Raw genomic sequence first — 20,688 nt, forward strand, 5'->3', positions numbered from 1 at the left:
GATGAAGCTTTAAAAATATATAATAATTTCACATATGAAGATGAAGATGAAAATAAAATGGACTATGAAACGATTCTACGCAAATTTGATGAACATTTCAAACCACAAAAAAATATCACATATGAACGATATATATTCTTCACGAGGAATCAACAAGATGACGAGTCCATCGATGCATATATTGTGGAATTGCGCCAACTTAGTGCTACATGTGAATTTGGTGACCTTCGTGACAGTTTAATCAAAGACCGACTGGTTTTGGGAATACAAAATTCGAAAATCAGACAAAATCTGCTTCAAACGAAAGATCTAACTCTTGAAAAAGCAATGGAATTATGTAAGATATCAGAAAGAACGGAAAAACAAATGAGATCTCTTGCGAATGAAGTAGCTGGATCGTCGATACATAAGATGAACAAATCTCGAAATGACAACAATACCACACAGTCCAACAAATATAATCCAAAATTTCAGGAAAAAAAAAAATTCCACTTCAATGAACGAAAACACAAAAACAAATCGAAACCAAACACTGGACGACATCAAGGATCTTCGAACTACAGCAAAGTCTTCACATGCAGAAATTGTGGTAATAAACATTCAATAAACGAGTGTCCGGCTTATGGAAAGAATTGTGCAAAGTGTGGTAAAGTGAATCATTTCGCGAAATATTGTCGATCAGTGAAAGAAATTTCTCTAAACAATTCAGGTTCTACTGATGTAATTTCTGATGAATCTTGTTCTTTTTCAGATTTTTTCATAAATTCAATTGGTAAGCAGAATGAGAATTCCAACTCACAATGGAACATAAATTTAAAATTCGAAAATAATATTCTGCTCAACTTCAAACTTGATACTGGTGCTGAAATTAATGCCATACCGGCAAGATATTTGAAAGTATTGAATATCAATGTGAATAATTTAATACCATGTAATTTGAAAATCTCGACTTATACTGGTACTAGAATTGATATTTTGGGTAAGTGCAACTTACTATGTCATCATAACGATTTTCATGGATATGTTGAATTTCATGTTGTGAATAACAAATATTCTCCTGCTATTTTGGGAAAACAAGAATGCGAGAGAATGAAATTACTTAAATTTATTTGATCTATCCAACAAAAAATATTTGATGAAAAGGAAATAATTGGTCAATTCAAGGATGTATTTCAAGGGGTCGGAGCTCTTAAATGTCAAGAATATTCTTTTAAAATAAATAATTCCATTCAACCAGTGATAAATCCTCCAAGAAAAGTTCCGTTTTCGTTGCAAAATAAATCAAAGAACCAGCTAAATGATCTTGAGAAAAAGGAAATTATAGCTAAAGCCAATGAACCAACTGAATGGGTCAATAGTTTAGTTTTAGTACACAAACCGAATGGTGATCTCAGAATTTGCATGGACCCACAGCAATTGAACAAAGCCATAATTTCTGAAAATTTTCCTCTTCCTACAGTGGATGAAATAATTGCTTCTTTGTCACATGCGAAATTTTTCTCAAAACTTGATGCTAGTCAGGCCTTCTGGCAAATTAAATTAAGTGAGGAGAGTTCCTTCAGATGCACGTTTAATTCACCCTTTGGTAGATACAGATTTTTGCGTTTGCCTTATGGAGTTAAGCCTGCGTCTGAAGTTTTTCAAAAATACATAAAACAAAATTTCGACGATATGGAAGGCGTTTTATCATATGTTGATGATTTTTTAATTTGGGGATCCACCCGAGAGAAACACGATATGCGATTAAAAATGGTATTAGAGAGAGCTCGAGAAATTAATTTGAAGCTGAATTTTGAAAAATGTGAGTTTGGGGTGGATAAACTAAAATTTATGGGTCATATAATTTCAAGAAACGGCGTTGAACCTGATGAGGAGAAGATTTGTGCGATAAAAAATTTCAAAAAACCAGAATGTAAAAAAGATGTCGAAAGATTTTTGGGTATGGTTACTTATATTTCGAAATTCGTACCAAAAATGTCATTTGAAACCGAAAATTTACGAATCCTTCTTAAGAAAGATGTTTTATGGCACTGGGGCCATCAGCAGGAGGAAAATTTCGAAAAACTCAAAAATATTTTAATGAATAAGCCAGTACTACAATTTTTCAATAACGAACTACCTATTACGTTATCTGTGGATGCATCTCAAAATGCTATTGGTGCTGTTTTACTACAGAATAATTTGCCTGTTTATTATATTTCCAAATCATTATCAGATACGCAAAAGAATTGGGCGCAAATTGAAAAAGAAATGTACGCGATAACTTATTCATGTTTACGTTTCCATCCGTATATATATATGGAAAACATGTTACAGTCGAAACAGATCACAAACCTTTAATTTCAATAATTAAAAAACCTCTCAATGCTTGTCCCATGCGTTTACAACGAATGTTGATATCCATTCAGCCATATGACATAAAATTAATTTATAAACCTGGTACAAAATTGGTATTAGCAGATGCTCTTTCTCGCGCCTATGACTCGAATAAATGTTCTTATGATAAAGATGGAACATTGTTGAATGAAAATATAGAATATCAAGTTCTAGCTATAGAAAAAAACCTACCTATTTCTACTACGAATTTAGAAAATATCAAATCTGAAATTAAAAAAGATTTGAACCTGTTGAAGGTTCTTGGTTTTATGAAGGATGGTTGGCCATGTAAAAAGAAAATTCCTGATAATTTAAAATCATACTTTATAAATAGAGATAATTTATCATTCTCGAATGGATTGTTGTTTTTCAATAACAGATTAATTATTCCACAAAGTCTACAGAGAGATATGCTTTCAAAATTACATTTGAGTCACCTGGGTAGAGAAAAAACTAAATATCGCGCACGAACACTATTTTATTGGCCGAATATGTCGCTTGATATTGATAATCTAATTTCAAAATGTAAGTCCTGCATAGTTTTTTCGAAAACTCCACAAAAAGAACCATTAATCAATCATGAAATTCCTGGGAGAGCATGGCAAAAAATCGGTATAGATCTTTTTGAATTGGAAGGTAGGTATTACATAGCTTTGGTTGACTATTTTTCAAAGTTCATGGACGTGAAATGTTTGAATAGAAATTCTTCTTCAGAAAGTGTGATAGACTACTTATATACATATATTTTCTTTATTTGGAATACCAGATGAAGTTTTCTCAGATAACGCTCCTCAATTCGCATCAAATGCTTTCAGATCTTTTGCCAAGGAATGGGAATTTCAGCACACAACAAGCAGTCCTTATTTTCCACAATCTAATGGTCAAATAGAGAGAACAATAGGGACTCTTAAATCAATTTTGAAAAAATGTCTATATGATAACACAGATTTCAATTTAGCTTTGTTAGAACTTAGAAATACACCCATTGACAATAATTTATATTCACCTGCACAAATCCTGATGCACAGAAATTTGAAAAGTATTTTGCCTGTTACTTCAGAATATCTTAAACCTAAAATAATAAATAACAAACATCACAGTACTAATTTACGCCAAAAACAAAAAATTTATAAACGATATTTCGACAGAAACTCAAAAAATTTACCTAAACTCGAACTCGAGCAAAAAGTGTTCATTAAGAATAATGGTTTTTATAGTTTACCTGGGATAATAACAAATATTGATGAATGTAATAGGAGATACAGTATTAGATTGAGTGATTCACATAAAATAGTAACTAGAAATCGGCATCAGATAAAACCCGATTTAACTAATTCTAGAATTGAGAACACAAATTCACAATTACAAAATCCTCATTACATCACAAGGTTCGGAAGAATGTCCAAACCTCCAGATAGATTTACACCATAGGGTACTAAAAATTTTAAGGTTTCAACATTGTAAATTCTCTGAATTGTAAAAACTTTTATATTTTGTAAATTTTCTGTCCTCTTCTCAGAGAAGAGGGTACAACGCAATAGAGAAACACATATAGCACTGATCGATCTTGAAAAGGCGTACGATAGCGTACCGGTCTCACGAATGTGGCAGGCAATGGAGGATCTAGGGATAGGTGCAAATCTTATTATGGCTGTTAAAAACTACTATAAACAGAACCATGCTAGAATTAAACTAGGGAATAAACTGACTCATTCCTTTGAAACCTCAAAAGGCCTGAGACAGGGCTGCTGTCTGTCCCCAACTCTCTTCAAGATTTATTTGGACAGATCCCTAGTGAGATGGACAAAAAAATGCAGGAATATGGGAATGAAAGTGGGAGATGATAACCTGTTCAAGTTGTACTTTGCTGATGATCAGATAGTAGTAGCCGAAGATGAAGACGACCTTGCGTATATGGTCCGAAAACTGAAGGAGGAATATGAGCTGGCGGGATTGACCCTGAACATGTCCAAATGCGAATATCTCATAGTGGGCGACGAAGAAATAAAAAATCTGAACTTGGACAATGAAATGATTAGGGGAGTAGAAAAATGCAAGTATCTGGGGGCTATCCTGAATAAACAAGGGAACAGTAAGGACGAGATACAGGAGAGAATCAATAAAGGAAGAACCGTTACACGCACACTTAATTATCTGCTGTGGGACAAAAATATAACTAAGAGTACCAAGAAACATATATACAGAAGTATGGTGCAAAGTGTAGCACTGTATGGGGCGGAAGTGTGGGATGTATCGCAGATAAATAAGAGAAAGATTATGGCAACCGAAATGGATTTCCTTAGAAGAAGCTGTAGACGATCAAGATTAGAAAGAGTTAGGAATGAAATTATAAGAGCAGAAATGGATATGGGTCGGTCAATAGCGGAAGAGATTGAAAGAAGGCAATTGATTTGGTTTGGACATGTAAAGAGAATGCTAGACGACAGATGGCCCCGAAAGATTTTAGAATGGGTACCGCCAGAACGAAGGAAGAGGGGAAGACCACGGAGAAGTTGGAGGGACGATGTGGAAGAGGCGATGTCAGCCAGAGGTCTGGAGGAGGATACATGTCACGACAGGAAAAAATGGAAGTTGGGGACGGAGAAACGGCGACAGCTGTAAAGAATCCGTGATATATATATAAATTTTCTGTCCATAGATTAATGGAGCTTATAGAAATTTTTTAGAAAGGGAGATTGTTGGGATATGAGAAAAACATTATTTTACAAAAAGGGGAGATGTCATGATATAGATTATAATGTTTTATCTATAACATTATTACGCATGTGTTAACCCTACTCATGTACTGTAAATACTCGATTTTCAATAAAGAATCAGTTTCCGTTTAGACTTGATGATCAATAACAACACAATTACCAAGGAAGTCTACAAGATTCCATGTGCAAGATATGACTTAAAGTACATAGAAGAATAGATTGCTCCTAGAAATGTACCATATTAAAGAACTGAAGAAACAATGTACTCAAGAAAAGATATAGACGGTATAAGCAATCTATAGTTATCTAATTTCGTGTCAATACAGTAGAAGATTCTAGGGTGCAAGAAGAAGAGGAGTCGATGTCAATGATTTGGTTTTTACTTTTGGTTTGTCATTGTCAATGTCAATTTGATTGGAATTCCAATACATAAACATAGAGACATGGACTGAGCAACTCCACCATAAAATTGGCTATTTTATAGAAAGAGAGCAATGTCCGCTGGGCCATTAGCTGTCTCTTTTGTGCTCATATAGAGGTGAGTGCAGACCAATCAAAATTCTATAAACAGACAACTGCATGCCCAATGTCTCTGTCACTTTTTTTTTGACCGTAAGTATTTCATGCATAGATATAAAGGGAAGGCACAGTCCATGTCTATATGTCTATGTTCCAATATGTGAAGACACAATGATTTTATTTTTGGAAATAACAATAATTGTGATATTATTGTTGGTCAGATTCTCGGTCTGTCTAGTTGTAGTTTGGGCAGTTCTTTGTATATTTGACAAACACATATATTTTCCGGATTCTTCGGTGGTATTGATCAAGCAGTTTATTTTATAACCTCGACTATTCAGTGAGTCACATTTCCCCCCAAAGATTATAGAGTAGAAAGATGGGAAACGAGGCGACTAAAGCGATTTAAGCCCCATCTGTGTGTCAAGCGTGTTTTCAATACGCTAGGACTGGTCAAAATATTAATTTGAATGCCATTTGCAGAAACATATGAAATTTTTATGATTTCAGACGTCTATTTTGATCAGAGGTTTCGAATGTTTTGATTCTCGTACCGCTTTTTGTTCATCTAGCTCGTTCTAGTTGCTGATTATTGAATTTTTTTGTTTTATTTTTTTGGTGAAAACACCAAAATATTGTTCGAATGGTGAAAAACTGTGGATCAAATAATGAAATGAGATTGAGTTTTTCACTCAACCAAGGAAAATGGAAACGTTAGTATTATTAAAACTCGTAACATATGAATCGGTCATTCATTGATTCTAATTTTCAGTGTTCCGAGGTTGATAAAATTCTCAGGGCGTTAAGACAATGACTTCAGCAAACACTACTGACTACACCATATGCAGTGAACCAAAGATTATAGACTAACTAACTCTATAATCTTTGCAGTGAACATTTTACGCAGGTCAATTAAGAACTGTTCATCCACGTAAATTGATGTATGCAGAAAACATTCCTTGCATGAACGGCCTATAAAGGTCGGCGTCCACAGTTCCGCATCGTACGCAACGCACGGATTGCATCGAAAGTATTTTAGAATGCTTTGTATAGGGACTCATATAAGTGCGTCCACTGATACGTATCGTACTGCCAGAATGCATCGCTTGATTATTTTAATGCGATCCGTGCGTTGCGTACGATGCGGAACTGTGGACGCTTACCTTTAAGGGGAAATTATGACCTTTATAGGTCCATTCAATGATTCTCAATTGCTACTCTTTCAATATATTCAGAAATGCAGAGGTTTTATTGATTTCGATTTGGGAACCGAGTGACTGTCAAATTGCTTGTAAAGTCAAAGTTTTATGAGTGTATGTGAGTGTTTAGTTCATTCATAAATCAATTGGTATACTGTGTCATAAAGAGACCATATCATAAGGAAATCATAAAAGAAGCACCAAAAAACTATACCCACATACTGGGCTTGTATATCTCTGTAAGGTTTTTTTTTTAAGTGTGGTTTTGAAAATTCTGTAAATATTATCTGTATATGTAAGTAAATGGAATGTGTATGCTAAGGTGGTATATTGAATATTGGTTCATATTAATTTCTGATATATGTATATTTTACAAATTCAACTAAGTTTATTAATTCAAAATAACCTAATCCTATTGCACAGAAATAACACCTTCGACTTATAGTTGATCACCATATACTTTAGTGTCCTAGTCAAAGCTTCATTTTTTGTCCATAATAACAATTTTTTTAAATTTTTTTCAAATTGCAAATACAAATATAGCACATCCAACAGCGTTTTTCATCGATATCAATTGATTCCAAACAATATTTAGATGAAAACTAACATCCTGATCACAAAACAAAACCATAATTTTGTTTTGTGGCTGAGGATGTTTTTTCTGATCGAAACATAGTCGATATTGAAATTCAATGCAAGGAATGGGATTCTAATTTCGCGCCCCTCAATTAAAAAACAGAAAACTGTTGTTAAAAAGTTTTTCTGTATCGACAGTGCGTTTTGAACGCCATCTCATTGTCGAGCGTGTTTTCGCTGACCAAAATGTAGTCGGCTTTTAGTACTAGAGATATGAGGGCGTTTCCTATCTTTCTACTCTATAATCTTTGATTTCCCCCTCTTATATGTATCGTTTTTTGATATTTTGAATCCTGTCCTGAAAAAGGATCAGAGATGGTCCAAAACGAAAAAACACAATGAATGAAGGTCACTGATATTTGGCCCTTTATTTTTCACCTGTCCTGTTTATGGAGACAAAATCTGTATTTATATTTAGCTGATAAATGAAATTTATTTTGTTTTTCCGATGAAACTTTGATGACAAAAATTATTGCTTTTCCTACCTGATTACTCAAAGGATGAAGATCAACTTCCTCCTGGTCAGTGTCCAACTGTTCCGAGAGTCTCCGTTGGAGTTCCGATTTTTGAACCGCGTAGCTTCCATGCACTCGTTCATTTTCTCCCATACCCCAATCAGCCAACAGGTAAACCATCCCCACCCAACAGACAATTTGATATTTTCGTTGTATGTAGGGATTCTGGAACTTAAGAAATTCAGTTACAGTATATATATATAGAAATGTACTAAAATGAATTTTCGAAGTAATGAAATGACAATAAGTATATAATCGAAAACTTCAAATAATTTCGCAGCTATTGTTTTTCATCAATGCACAAAGTGCACCCTTGGAAATTAGATAATTTTATGTTCAAAGAGCACCTATATATATCTATATATTTATGTAATGTTTCAGATATATACATATATATATATGAATACAATAGGTAAAATTTCTTGTGCTATATTTTATATATTTCATGTGCAATTTTCTTGGGTTTAGAGCACAATAAAACTTCATGTATTCAGATTTTATCACTTGTAATCGAAACATATGTCGATTACAAGTGATAAAATCTGAATACCTGAAGTTTTATTGTGCTCTAAACCCAAGAAAATTGCACCTGAAATACATATATATGTATATACTTCAATGATTTGGAACGAATTTTGGAACATGAATTCATTCTCCATAGATAGATACATAGTATCTATGTTCCAAAGAGAAGAATAACTTATATTCGCATGCATGAAAATTTTTCATTTTTTGACTAAATTTCTATTTGGTCCACTTAACCCATTTTCGTATGAATCCCAATATGTATTGATTCTAAATCGGTTAAATTATTAGGATTAATAAATTAGAACGACGATTTTATGGCAAAAGTGTGTCATAGACAACACTAATGATAGTAGAGAGGAGAACGATCGCAGCTTTGAGACCATAGAATTTTTGTCCCCTAAAATATGAACCAATAGGGTAGTTCATGTTTTTGCCAATAGGCGCGCTAGCGATCACGGGATGACGAAATTTTGATTTAAACTAGTTGAAGTTCGCTGAGTGAACTGTCTTCCTGGTGACAGATGATTAGAAATAGAAATATGGAATTTAGGAGAAATAATTATGACTTTTATACGTCCATTCAAAGATTCTCAATTGATACTCCTTCAATATATTCGGAAATGCAAAGGTTTTATCGATTTCGTTTTGAGTATCGGGGAACTGTCAAATTGTTGTTTGGAAAGTCAAAGTTCTATAAAACCTGCTGTGAGTGTTTCGTACATTAATCAGTTCGTATATTGTGTCTTGTGTCATAATAGTCCGAGAGCTGACAGCAAAAACAACTACCTCATAAGTTACCAAAGGTTTGGTTTGGCACTTTGGTTCAACTTTATTACGAAAACTTGAAACCGCCCGTCTGCCGGGCGTGAGTGGTCGCCTTATGGGATGAAAAAAATTGAAAAGATGAGAAAAAATCGATTGGAACTTTCTAATAGTTACCAAGATTAATGTTGTGTCAAAATGGTCTATGATCTTAACTGAATTGAAATCGTAAGCATCTGCCAACAGGGGTGGTCGCTATTTCGAAACAGACGCTGTCAAATACAGGGTGGTCCAGATCATAACCAAGAAATTTTAACCACGTATTCTACATCAAAAATAAGCCCTAGTTTGTCATATAAACATATGTCGAGAAATGTTTCCTCTCCGAGATACGGGGTGTTGAAATTATAGAAAAAAAAATGTTTTGTATTAATAACTTTCACACTGCTTGAAATATTTACATGAAATTTGAGACATTGTTTTTGAGCGTCAAGGAGCACTTTTTGCCTACTATCATTTCCGAGATCATTTCTTTTCTATTCTACCAGTGGCCTCCGTACTTTGCTGTACGAGGCACCGTTTCCGGTTGAAAAAATTAAAACACATTCTCATGCATGAAGAAATGGCAAAAATTTGATATAGCAATAAAAAGCTTTCTACGGTTTTGTAGCAATTTTCTAAGATTAGATAAATTCAACACACAACCAACTCCTATTTTTAGGGTAGATTAATTTGGTTATAAAACTTAAATGACAGTTTTGGTTTTCAATTACTCATTTCAATACAAGCATAACCATAAAAGACTGTAATTTCTTTATTGTGGAAAGCAAAGTGTGCCATGGAGGATACTTCGTGAATTTGATAGGAATCCAATAACAAGCAGTCGAATAGCAGCTCGCACACTTCTATTTTCTAAGTCAAAAATTCTTGCAACCCATCCAAGGTTTACGAGAAGGTGATGAACAGCGAAGGTTATTTTTTTGCCAATGGATTCTTCGTTCCAATTGAGCAGAATAGAGACTTTTCAAATACCATATTATGGACTGATGAATCGTGTTTTAGTCGTCGGGGCGTGGTAAACTTTCATAACCAGCATGTATGGGCCCACGAAAATCCACATCCCATTCGATCAAGAAATTTCCAAGTAGAATTTAGTGTTAATGTTTGCTTGGAGTTTATAATAATCACCTATTTGGACCCTATTTCTTACCAGAACGAGTTAGTGGTGAAAATTTTTTACAATTTCTAATGGCAGAGCTTGCAAATATGTGGAAAAATATTCCAGTAGAATCAAGATTAGCGGCTTGGTTTCAACTTGACGGTTGTCCAGCCCACTTTCATAGAAATGTGAGGAACTGGTTGGATAATAATTTTCCAGAAAGATGGATCGGACGTAATGGGCCAGTCAGTTGGCCTCCACGGAGCCCTGATATTACCCCTTTGGACTACTTCGTATGGGGGTTTTTGAAAGAAATCGTATATATGACTCCTGTGAACTCAAGGGAAAAACTTGTTGGCCGTATTCAAAATGCTTGCGACGAATTAAGAAATCGAAACTTAGATGCTATATATGACTCCTGTGAACTCAAGGGAAAAACTTGTTGGCCGTATTCAAAATGCTTGCGACGAATTAAGAAATCGAAACTTAGATGCTGCTGTCGGATCTATTAGACGTCGATGTGAATTATGTGTTCAGCAAAATGGGTCATACTTCGAACATCTTCTTTAAGTTCGTTTTGACTGTGGTTGTTAATGCTTATTTCTTTTAGTTACACGCTTCGTTCACAAAAATAGTCTTATTATTATTATATACAGTAGAATCCGATTATTATGACGCCGGCTATATTGACCAATCGCTTATTATGACGCAATTGCAGTGTTAAGTTTGGTTTCATTCAAAACTCCTTACAACAGGGTTCGGATTTAATGACTTCGCTTATAATGACATGTCGCTTACAATGACATGATTTCAGATACAACAACATTATTTGTAGAAAATTTATCCGGTTATAGTGACATCTCGATCGTTTTCTCAAGCCACCCCACCCCTTTTCATGCGACGAGGTTTGATACGATACGAGATATATCAGATTTTTTTGTAAAAACGAAAAAGTTCTTCATATTTAGCTGATAATTTTAAATTTTTTCAATAAAGGAAACATATAATTTGTCGTTTTTCTCTCAAATTGAATCCATAAAAAATATCATCAATTTTGCTTTTTGTGACTTCCGGTTATTATGACGTGTTTTTCATTTCCCCTCAATGTCATTATAAGCGGATTCTACTGTACCTACCATATCAAATTTTGGCGATTTCTTCATGCATGAGAATGTGTTTTATTTTTTAAACCGGAAACGGTGCCTCGTACAGCAAAAAGTCGAAAGACCGAATTTGCTCCAAATTAAACAAGGACTCGAAAAGTAATTTTTATTGTCGGAAAAACCAGTGGCGTATCATTTTTTTATCTGAAAATATTCAGTCTCGCTGCAATACGGACGCCACTGGTAGAATAGAAAAGAAATGATATTATGCAAAAAGTGCTCCTTGACGCTCAAAACCTATGTCTCAAATTTCATGTAAATATTTCAAGCAGTGTGAAAGTTATTAATACAAAACTTTTTTTTCTATAATTTTAACACTCCGTATCTCGGAGAGGAAACAATTCTCGACATATGTTTATATGACAAACTAGGGCTTATTTTTGATGTAGAATACGTGGTTAAAATTTCTTGGTTATGATCTGGACCACCCTGTATTTGACAGCGTCTGTTTCGAAATAGCGACCACCCCTGTTGGCAGATGCTTACGATTTCAATTCAGTTAAGATCATAGACCATTTTGACACAACATTAATCTTGGTAACTATTAGAAAGTTCCAATCGATTTTTTCTCATCTTTTCAATTTTTTTCATCCCATAAGGCGACCACTCACGCCCGGCAGACGGGCGGTTTCAAGTTTTCGTAATAAAGTTGAACCAAAGTGCCAAACCAAACCTTTGGTAACTTACGAGGTAGTTGTTTTTGCTGCCAGCTCTCGGACTATAAAGAGACCATATCATAAAGAAATTATAAAGAAACTCTATTGACTGTATACAGGTCCTGTATACCTCAGTGAAGTTTTTTTTTTAGTTGAGGTTCTGAAAATTCTGTAAATAAATAAATCAGACGGTTCCACAAAGTTTCGAATGCAGAAGTCTTGCAACGCGCGAGTTGTACAACAATTGAGACTCAAGTAACGAGGGCCCGACTCAGATGGACCGGCCACATTCTGAGGATGCAAGACACAAGACTCCCCAAAATAGCTCTGTATGGCGAATTCGCAGAGGGACTAGAGGGAGCCCGGAAACCAGGAGGTCAGTATAAGCGGTTTCAAGATACACTACATCAATCCGAGACATCAATCCCTAAAATCATAATGCCAATCATAACTGGGAACAACTAGCGTTAGACAGGTCACAGTGGGGATCTATGGTGCACAGTTATAATGGAGACTCGAGAAGAATTCAGCGGCGGCCAGATCTGGTTGGTGACTATTCATGTCCGGAGTGTGGAAGGATCTGTAGGTCACGGTTGGGTCTCTTCGGTCACAGGAGGGCACGCAATTAGCCCCAAGAAATTATAAGTCTGTTCTTTTTTTTATGTCTTTTTGTAGATTAATTCCCGGTAACGGGATACAGCAATGAATTAATGAATGAAGTAACTGAAATGTGTATACTATGCTGATATATTGAATATTTTTTTATATTAATTTCTGATATGAATTGTACAAATTCAACTAAGTTTATTAATTCCTCGATTAATTCATAACAACTTATTGAACAGAAATAACACCTTTGATGTATAGCAGATCACCATATACCGTCAAACGGGGTGAAGTGGATATATCGGGCTGAAGTGGATCAACCGTCTCTTCACAAACCTTTTAGGGCTTTCACTCCCAATCTCTGAAACAAAATCAATTAAAAATGAAATCAACGATTTGCTCCTGCGTGAATTCTTGCACTAATTTGTCAGGAGCAAATTAACTAGGAAAAATTGTTGCCTGACAATGAACTCAAAATAAATAACGTTGAAACTATAATTCTTCGTAACGTTTCGGAGTCTATATCAGACTCCTTCATCAGACGAAAAAATCTACTTTTGAAAATCTTCTGGAATTGTTTCAGAGATTGGGAGTGAAAGCCCTAAAAGGTTTGTGAAGAGATGCAAAATCCTCCCAAAATAAATTTCAATCGATATCTGGATCAACCGTGTTTTTCCGCATATTTTATAGCGTAACTCATAGACAAGACCCTGAATTGCCGCGAAAAAAACTCTGTGTGTACTGTTACCTCCTAAGATTTCTAACTCGTGCCTTTTGGATACAATTCTGGATGGTTAGTTTTCTCACAAAAAAAAAGTTTCGTACTCTCTCGAATACTCAGTTTTTCAATTGTTCAACTTCAGTTATATATTTGGCAATAACTACGATGGTTATTCTCACCTAATCTTTTACAAGTTACGTATAAACTAGTTAGAATGTTATTCCCCATTTTGAAATCAAATGTACCACCACAGTTTTTAAGGAAAAAAATATTTGTTACATTTTTCAAAAGTGAGGGGTGAAATCGATCACCAATGATTTAGTCATGTTTGACCATGTTACGTAAAGGCCCATGTCGCAAAAATACCCTTTTAGTATATCCGCATGCATAGGATATAGCTCTTGTGTAAAGGCACCAAATAATTCGCAAAATCCACCTGAAGCAAGTTACATGTGGCCGACACATCTTTACTCTGGAAGCCAAAGAATTGAATTTCTACCTATTTAGGACTGACTAGAGTATAGATAGAGTATATTCATATACCTTCCTCTAATCTCTCATAATGTGAATTGTATGCGCATGTTATTGCATATAAATCAGAAAATTAATATTCATTAGAGATTTGAGGAAGAAAACCGCGAAAAAAACTACAGTGACACATAACCTGAAATGAAATGAAAACAGTTCATTTAAAATTGACGCTAAAATCCCCACCTTATTCACCCCATCTTATTCACCCAGCGATCGCAGCGACTCCTATTTTCGAGACTATTTTCTTTTCTCTACTCTTCATATTTTATTTATTGAACAATAAAGACCATATATTTAATTTCGTATATAATTTACTACTGTTGATTTTCAATTTGCCTAAGGTAATTGTAGTAATTTTGCTGAAATAAATATAACACCAACCTTATATTTATATGTTCAAGATCGAGTTCAAGATCGAAATGATAATTGATTAAACAATCTAAGATTTTGCGATTTTGAAGAAAACAGAAAGTCGAAATGAAAATAAAAATGCTTTTCCGATTGCATATTTGGTTCCCAATAAATAGTATCGGGTGTGAAGACAGCAACGGTTTTTTCATTTTCGCTATAGAATGTAACAATACCCGTTATTCAGGGTTTTTTGATACAAATGTGTTATTCCGAACATTATAAACACACTCTATAGGGTGAAATAATTTGTGTATTGAAAACTACCCCCACCAACCCCCCGAAATTGAACTATCTCGATACACTGTGAAAAAAACCCGTTGTTCGGAGTTTTTCCATGAAAATGGGTTGTTACCAACATACTGAACACGATCTATAAGGTGACATAATTTGTACATCAAAAACTACTCCCCTCCAACCCTCTGAAGCTGAATTGCCTTTACGCAGTAACAAGTGTAAAAAAACCGTTGTTCGGTTTTTTTTTATAGAAATTATACTGAACACGACCTATAGGATAAAATAATTTGTGCATCAAAAACTACCCCTTCTCCAACCCTATGAAGTTGAACTAACTTGATACGGTAAAAAGTGTAAAAAATACCCGTTGCTCGTGTTTTTTTCACACTTTTTACTGTATCAAGTTTGTCGAGGGGTCTCTCACTGGGAAATTGAATGAAATACGGGGCAATGAGAGGAGTGGCAATGTGGGGAAATTGGTAGGAAATAGAGGGAAATGAGAGAGAATTAGACGGCAAGGAGGGGAAAAAACAGAGAAGTAGTTCGAATAAGAGTGATATCAACGACTCGAAGCATAGTTGATCAACAAACACCCGAATACTGTAAATGGAGTGTAGGTACTCCATTTACAGTATTCTGGAGCATTCTGTACCCGGTATCTGCCAGGCACATTTTCAATAAAGTTCTCGGTACTCGTATGGGTACATTTTATCATTATAAAATTGTCGACGCCTTCTAAACACATGCACCATCATCGACAACCTCCAACAGCTGTATAAATTATTATTAGAATTTTTTTTCATAATATAAAATTTCTCTTCCGGGAATGAAAAATTGTGATTTTCTCGAAATCTGCATTCCACTCCAACGGTGTTGATTAAATTTTGTAAAAATAGGGAAAGTTGAAATAAGTTCAAGATATGAATTTGTTTGGCGAAATTCTTTTGAAATGGTGCAAGCAGAGCTTAAAGAGAAGATTCACAGACATATTCAATTCGTCTACGGAAGACGCCATTTTATCTGCAATTATACATTGGTGAATGCCATTGCTGATATTTGCGAAAAAGCGTTTGTTTCAATGCTATTGACTTTTTCGATTTCAATGAACCAGAATATTCAAAGTACCTACACAGGAAAAGCAGAACTTGAACTGCTCAAACTACTTGATGACAAAATAATAGTTTGAGTTCCTTGAGCGTACATGCTAAAATAAAATAAAAAGTTTTTGCGGTGGAACGGTTGTTCTCATGTTCTCAGTGAAATGTCTTGACCAATGACAATTTTTTATGAAGATCAACATTGTTAACCACTGACTGCCGAGGTGACTGCTATTCGAGCTGCTATTTGTATTTTGAATGATTATTATTGAAGACTATTCTGATGAATATCGATTTTTTTACACTTGTTACTGCATCAAGGTAGTACAACTTCAGAGGGTTGGTGGGGGGTAGTTTTTGATGAACAAATTATTTCACCCTATAGGTCGTGTTCAGTATGTTGGTAACAAGTAATAACCCATTTCCATGGAAAAACTCCGAGCAACGGGTTTTTTTCACACTTCACAGTGTATCACGATAGTTCAATTTCGGGGGGTTGGTGGGGGTATTTTTCTATGCACAAATTATTTCAGCCTATAGACTCTGTTTATAACGGTTTATAATGTTCGGAATAACCCATTTGAATCAAAAAACCCCGTACAACGGCTATTTTTATATTCTATATAGTAAAAGGGAAAATGGAAAAACCGTTACTGGAAACCGTTGCTGCCTTCACACCCGTTAAATACTATTATATAATATTAAGCATTCAGTTTTCGAATTTCATCGAATTATTTCTCATAAACCTTTCCCTCCTGCCCCCCTGACGGCTTGACAAACTATATAAGATGATGTCAATGGATTCATTTTTCATTTGTGTAACACATTTCGAAAGCTAAATACTATACACATCCAATACAAAATACAAAACCGAGTACAAAACTATATTAGTTCATGACTCACTCACATCATTGGAACGACAATTCCTTCGGAATTGTTGTTTTCATTAATATTTCATTATACTCATCCATTCAAGAAAGTTATCGAATTATTTCTCTGTAAGCTCCTCCTCGCCTTCCGCCCCCCTCTGACAAACTATAAGGGTGATGTAATTCGATTAATTTTTCCTTCATTGAATACATGATGAAAGCAGTATGCGGTACTCCTCTGTTCAAAAAAGTTATAGAATTATTTCACATAAACAACCCCCTGACGGCCTGACAAACTATAAGGGTGATGTCAAGTGATTCATTTTTGCTTTTTTGAAACACATTCTAAAAGCTAAATGCGGTACTCCTCCATTGAAAAAAGTTATCGAAGTATTTTTCATCAACTTCCCCCTCCCAACCCTCTGAGCTCCTGACAAACTGTTAAGGTTATATGTCATTCCATTCATTTTTTTTTATAATCCACATTCTAAAGCAGAATACCGCACTCCTCCATTCAAAAGAAGTACCGAATTATTTCTCATAAACTACCCTCCCCTCTCTTGGACGGCCTGTCAAAAGAAAAGAGGAGAGGAGAGTGATTAAATGAAGTATGAACCCCATTTCCCGCATAATTCCGTTGATAAGCATGAAAATATATCGAACCAATTCTTTTTTCGTGAAATGTATGTGTCCAACCTCACCGGTAGCGGTTGCAGTTTTCACTGGATATTTCCCGACAGATTCTACCTTGGTACCTAGGACAATCTGGATAATAATACATAATTTAATCCATTAATTGAAGATATATCCCGACATATAGCCACTTCGACCTTCTGTTCTCAGAAAGCTAGAATAATCCTCTTTTTCAAATTATTTCAAAGAATTTTCTTCTCATTTTGGATAGAACTTATTTTGTCTCTTGTACCGCTATTGTCACAATCAAAAGCATCACATAAATCATACACTCTTTTTCTAGCCCTTTAATTAGGCATAACACGAAAAAAAGAAACAATTTTGCTCAACTTGACTTGAATGAATTATTTGTCTGTCATGTCCTACGGTAAATTTCTATCAGCTGATCCTGACAATTTGTTTACGTCCTTATACAGCTGAATAATTATAAAAAAACGCAATCTTTAAGGCAAAAACTGTTGAAATTGACGCATACGATGATCACCTTCGGAAAGGTCAACAAGTCAATTTCTCATTTAATGTTGCCTAGAAAGTTTCATTAATATCTCTTGTTTACGAACGGAATGTCTACTGGCATTCACGTTCAATATAACTCATACTTCAGTCTAATCACAACTCACAATATTGTACAGAAGCGATTATAATCCAGCCCAGTGATGCAACGTTGTGAAATGAAAGGGATTTGTAAAATCTGGCAACCCTGACGGAACTATCGATTCTTGATTTGGTCGAAATTCACGCCCAATCCAATGGAATTCACTCACTAAACACTGAGCACTTTCTCATAAAACAAAACAAAAGAACACAAACCATAGGCGAGTACGTCACATATCAAAACAATTCACTTCAGGTTTTCATGACAAAGGTTGATTACCAATAGAAAATGTGTCTATGATAATACCTTACTTTCTTCGTTGTTTCTCAAATAAAAACATAAGATTCTCGAATTATTATTAGAATTTCCAGAATGGTAACTATTAGTGCAATAATTTTCAACCGCACCTATCTCCGAACTCCATAAAAATAAACTGCGTTGAACAGTTCAGCGCTCCTAAATCGTTCTAGGTTAAGAAAGTATAGAAACATCGCTGTGGAAGGGGCAGATATGGAATAAATTCTGTTCTGCAGATATGCGCATGATACTCTACCAGCTGATGTGTGGAGCACGGAAAATTCGTACCAAAGAGTAACCAACAAGAGGTTTCACTCTGTCAATTTACAAGGCGAAATCTGACTCATGGAATTTTAACCTTGGAGTGGGGACACGATACGCGCCAGAATACTGCGAACAGAATCATCCGCAGTCAAATGGAGAATCTGGGCGTCCAATCAAATTGCGAGTTGCGAACCGAACGAATATCGGCAGATATCGGCTTTCGTTTTCGTATCCTGTCGGAAACGAATCAATTTCCGTTTATGAAAATAATGCGACTTCTTTCAAAATAGTTCGAATATCGAATTATGAGTATTCCCTCAAGGTCATTGAAACCCAACCGGCCAAAATGACAGAGTGCATCCTCTTGTTGGTTACTCTTTGTTCGTACAGTCGATTCACGATTCACGGCACCAGAGTCTGTGAGTCAGGTGTGCTCTGTGTGTGGTAGTGGGTACTGCGACCGTTCGCTCCATTCTTGAGACTATGAAACAAATATTGAAAAATTTTGTCGCACTCAGGGACTGGGGAGTAATGAAAAACAATCGTTTTTTGTATTGAGTTATCAATGTAAATAGTAGAGTTAGAATTGAAAAGAAATAATATTGCTATATACATATACGACATATATCTATGTAGATATGATAATTACAGGGTGTCCCCTGGTGGGGAGCCTACTCAGAACGCATCGTAGGATTGTTCTGTAAATTTGGTTACCAGTAAACCTTAGGGTTTACGCTTCTGATCAATCTGACTAAAATACTGCAATCTACAAACATCCTTATTTCAAATGGAACACCCTATTTATTATAACTTCATTCGCTTCTCTATCCCCATATGAGTATTCTTGTCTAGTACTTCCCTATATCACTGTTCCTAATACTTTCGGAGATATTAAGGATTTTTCACAAAAAATTGCCAAAAACATGGATCCAATTAAATAGGCTTAGAAAAACATTTCTTATTTTAAGAAGAGATCCTCGGGATGAGTTCCGTGTAGAAAAAACTTAAGAAAATATACGGTAAAAATATCTGGATATAGTGGCCTTTACTTGAAAGAAATCCATTCTACAGGGTGGGCAAATTTCGATGTTTTAGCACTACAGCTTTCAAACCAGTGGAGATAGACAAAATCTGATACCCCATTCTCGTTCTCTTTTTCTGAGAAACTTACAATAGTAGTAGTGATTTTTCGCCACTTTCTTTTGTTTTCGAGTTATAAGCAAAAAATGGAAAAATGGCGATATCGAAATAAATTTATATCTCCGCTAATACTGATGATAGAGCTCTGAAATTGAAACATTATACAGGCACTTTTTTACGTAGAATCCAGTGGCGTGCTCGCCTTTTTAGCAGGATTTTAAATTACGAAGCTATGACCCAAAGTTATGTTTTTTTAAATGGGAACATTAGATTTCTGTGCAACTTTTTGAAAGCTTAATTTTCACTGATTTCAAAAATATATAACATCATATAGATATATATAATATAAATAATAGAAAATGGTCAAAAACATTTTTTCTCAATATTTCTATGGTTTCAACTTTTGACGAGCACAGAAAAATAGAGTTTCCTATAACAAAAGCAGTCTCCTTCCGGCAATGTCATTCTTTCTATGCATTTTACCAATTTTCACAAAATTTGAATCAAGATAATATATATTCAATAAATTTTCATAATAATGAAAAGACTTATAGTAGGAGACAGTGGTAATCATACGATGCTATATGTTTATGTGCTCATCAAAAATTGAAACCATAGAAATATTGAGAAAAAAGGTTTTTGACCATTTTCTATCATTTATATTGATGTAAACCATATGATGTTATATATTTTTGAAATCAGTTAAAATTAAGCTTTCAAAAAATTGCATAGAAAACTAGTGTTCCCATTAAAAAAAACATAACTTTGGGTAATAGCTTCGTAATTAAAAATCCTGCTAAAAAGGCGAGCACGCCACTGGATTCTACTTAAAAAAGTGCCTGTATAATGTTTCAATTTCAGAGCTCTATCATCAGTATTAGCGGAGATATCAATTAATTTCGATATCGCCATTTTTCCAATTTTTGCTTATAACTCGAAAACAAAAGAAAGTGGACAAAAATCACTACTACTATTGTAAGTTTCTCAGAAAAATAGAACG

The 20,688-nt window shown here is 34.8% G+C and overlaps 1 protein-coding gene across 3 annotated transcripts in view; it reads right to left on the reverse strand.

Moving 5' to 3' along the window:
• Positions 1-18,504, reverse strand: part of LOC123312772 (inositol hexakisphosphate kinase 2) — a 53,667-nt gene extending 35,163 nt beyond the window's left edge. Inside the window, exons 1-2 of one of the 3 annotated variants that reach the window (XM_044897254.1) lie at positions 18,013-18,504; positions 7,933-8,127 (exon numbers count right to left, since the gene is read on the reverse strand). In XM_044897254.1, the coding sequence (XP_044753189.1) occupies positions 7,933-8,082 (150 nt within the window). In that variant the 5' untranslated portion in view covers positions 8,083-8,127; positions 18,013-18,504. Of the gene's footprint in view, positions 1-7,932; positions 8,134-18,012 lie in introns of all 3 variants that reach the window. The other 2 variants (XM_044897255.1, XM_044897253.1) reach the window with 2 other exon arrangements.
• Between the last annotated feature and the right edge of the window lie 2,184 nt (positions 18,505-20,688).

Source organism: Coccinella septempunctata, chromosome 5 (genome assembly GCF_907165205.1).
Source record: "Coccinella septempunctata chromosome 5, icCocSept1.1, whole genome shotgun sequence".
NCBI classification, from domain to species: Eukaryota; Metazoa; Arthropoda; class Insecta; order Coleoptera; family Coccinellidae; genus Coccinella; species Coccinella septempunctata.